General features: G+C 38.4%; 1 protein-coding gene across 1 annotated transcript in view; it reads left to right on the top strand.

Moving 5' to 3' along the window:
- Positions 1 to 2,610, top strand: part of LOC107095277 (GON-4-like protein) — a 41,546-nt gene that overhangs the window by 11,047 nt on the left and 27,889 nt on the right. The window contains exons 8-10 of the mRNA XM_015391295.1: positions 1,170 to 1,268; positions 1,340 to 1,459; positions 1,542 to 1,776. Coding sequence (XP_015246781.1) covers positions 1,170 to 1,268; positions 1,340 to 1,459; positions 1,542 to 1,776 — 454 coding nt within the window. The remainder of the gene's footprint in view (positions 1 to 1,169; positions 1,269 to 1,339; positions 1,460 to 1,541; positions 1,777 to 2,610) is intronic.

Here is a 2,610-nt window from a genome sequence, read left to right as displayed (position 1 = left end):
TAACAAAACTGCTATTTTCAATGACTACTTATTTTTGTCCAGCTTTAACATCGGTATCGATATCGGTTATCGGCTACATGAGTTTTAAAGTATCGGATATCGGCCAAAATCCCAATATCGTGCATCCCTATTTGCAGGGTTTCTGCGGGGCATTAAAAATCATTGAATTATCTTTTTTTTATTTTTAATTTAGGGCCTTAATTGGCATTAAAATGAATTAAATGTGTTTATCATACACTTAGTGCTGCTTAATTATCAGCATAATGATAATCATGATTCTTTACATTAATATTAAGTTCTTGATTATTTATTATAAACTTTAACATGAAGTTACTAAACATTAAGAGCAGCTTTAAAACTATTGTATCTTTTGGATAACAGGTAGTTTAGAAAACTAATTTCTCTAGATTAACACACATGTCATCCATGTCTTATTTTATGCTGAACCTTATTTTTTCATTCTTGTATCTTATTTGTACGACTACAATCTTATTTTTCTCTCTCCTGTAAACAATTGCACTGCCAGAAAAAAAATGTCCCGCAAGGGATTAATAAAGTAATTGTGATTTTGATTCAGGAAGCCCCAAATGAGCTGATTAATCTAGATTAATTCCAAGATTACAGTTAGATTAATCTGGATAAAAAAAAAAAAAATTGGATAAAAAAAACATATCTATGCCCAAATCTATCTGTCTGTCTGTCTGTCTGTCTGTCTGCCTGTCTGTCTGTCTTTCTTTCTAGTTTTTTGGATCCATTAGTGTGGTATGTATATATATATATATATATATATATTTTTTTTTTTTTTCTCGTAAAAATCCCGATTTATACAATCAGACACGTATGTTGAACAGAAAATCTAATTAATTGGATGCAAATGTCTAATTATCGCAAATTATACTCCTAACTTATTCTGGTTTTTTTTTATTTGTCAAAATATTTAATTTGATTTCTCTGAGAATTATTTCATGGCTTTGGGTTTATAGGGTTAATGGATGGGAGGAGTGGATCAGCTGAATATTGACTGTTAGGTTTCCTCATTAAAAAGGACTTAATAATAATTGGTTTATAAAGAACATCCTAACGGTTTATTAGAAACCTAGTTTACACAAGCAGTGATCAGGCTTTATAATGGTGATGAATAAGACACGGTCCTGATGCTCTCTGTGCAGATGTTCCTGAGTGATGCTGACAGCCTGGCCTCGCCTCCCAGACTCCAGAAGATCTCTGCATCTGTGCATCTTGACCAGAAGACTAAGGAACCTCTGCAGGTACTCTGAAGACCAGCTTTAATTCTGAGTAGCCGGTTACCTGACCTCTGACCTCTGGAAATGTTGTCCAGAGTGTTGCAGGTGAAGCTGAGGGTCAGGTGAGGGGCTCCTCCTGTGGTTTTTCTTCTGAGAGCTCATTCCTGGAGAGACTGAATGCTGTGGAGGAGGAGCTAAACTCCAACTATAACCAGGTAACGTCTCAGCTGCCTGTCTGTCTCATAAAAGAGAAAGAGATGGTTGCCTTTCTAACTCTCACCCGTTTCTCTCTTTTAGCCCCTGGACAGAAAGCCAGCTGCTGCTGATGATGATAATGACGGCGATGAAGGATGTTTAGCGTTTCGAACACGGTCTAAACTTCCTCTAGTCAACGTTCCTATAGATCAGTTGGAGGCGGAGCTTCTGGCCCCTGACATCACGGCTGACATGTATGATCAGAGCTGTGCCCAGCTGGAGGAGGACCGTCATTGGACGAATTGGCTGCAGGGTCTCATGGCACCTGGTCCTGAAGGTCAGAGGTCATGTTTATTCTTTGAGAGTATCTGATTGCATCTGCTTTCAGCTGTTCTTATAGAAAAGCTTTTTATATCTATACTGATGCAGAGTTTTTAAACACTGCTTTGATTCCTTTCCAGCTATTGGAAGGCCAGATCGATGCCAGACTTTTGTTTCTAGACGCCTTTATTCGCCAACTGACTTTTCCTGTTGGGCAGAAACGATGTATTAGTTGATAACTAAAGCAGCGCTGGTATTGGCTGCCACAGGCCATCAATTATGTGTCCCTCTTTTAGTGGAATCAATATGAGTGTCATATGATTTCGACTTTGCAAATACCAGAATGAACGCTGTTAAACAAAAAATTTTCGTTTGTTGACGTTCCCACGTTTCACTGTGATCTGGTTGAATTGTCTCTGTAAAGCACTTTGAGATGACATGTATTGTGATTTGGCGCTATGTAAAAAAACTAATTAAATTATAATTGACATAATTGTAGAAACCTTTACCAGTGCAATGACCTATTCATTGTGTAGCACTGGCAACGGACAGTGTGGTGACCTAATCGTTCTGTAACTTTGACATCAAACGCATAACGCCTTTATCACTTTGACACTTTGACAACGGACAGTGTGGCGGCCTAATGCTGCGTAACTTTGACAATGGATGGTGGGGCAGGCTAATTATAACGGCCTAATCATGGCGTAACTTTTACAACGGACAGTGTGGTGATCAATCATTGTGTTACTTTGACAACTTTGCGTTGCGTAACTTACATCAGAAAGTGTAGGCCTAATCGCTACTTAACTTGGTGCTGCTGGCCCCTCGTTATGGTTCAGCTTAGGTTCCT

Source organism: Cyprinodon variegatus, unplaced genomic scaffold (assembly GCF_000732505.1).
Source record: "Cyprinodon variegatus isolate N-32 unplaced genomic scaffold, C_variegatus-1.0 Scaffold534, whole genome shotgun sequence".
Lineage (NCBI taxonomy): Eukaryota > Metazoa > Chordata > Actinopteri > Cyprinodontiformes > Cyprinodontidae > Cyprinodon > Cyprinodon variegatus.
This window is presented reverse-complemented; position numbering and strand designations above follow the sequence as displayed.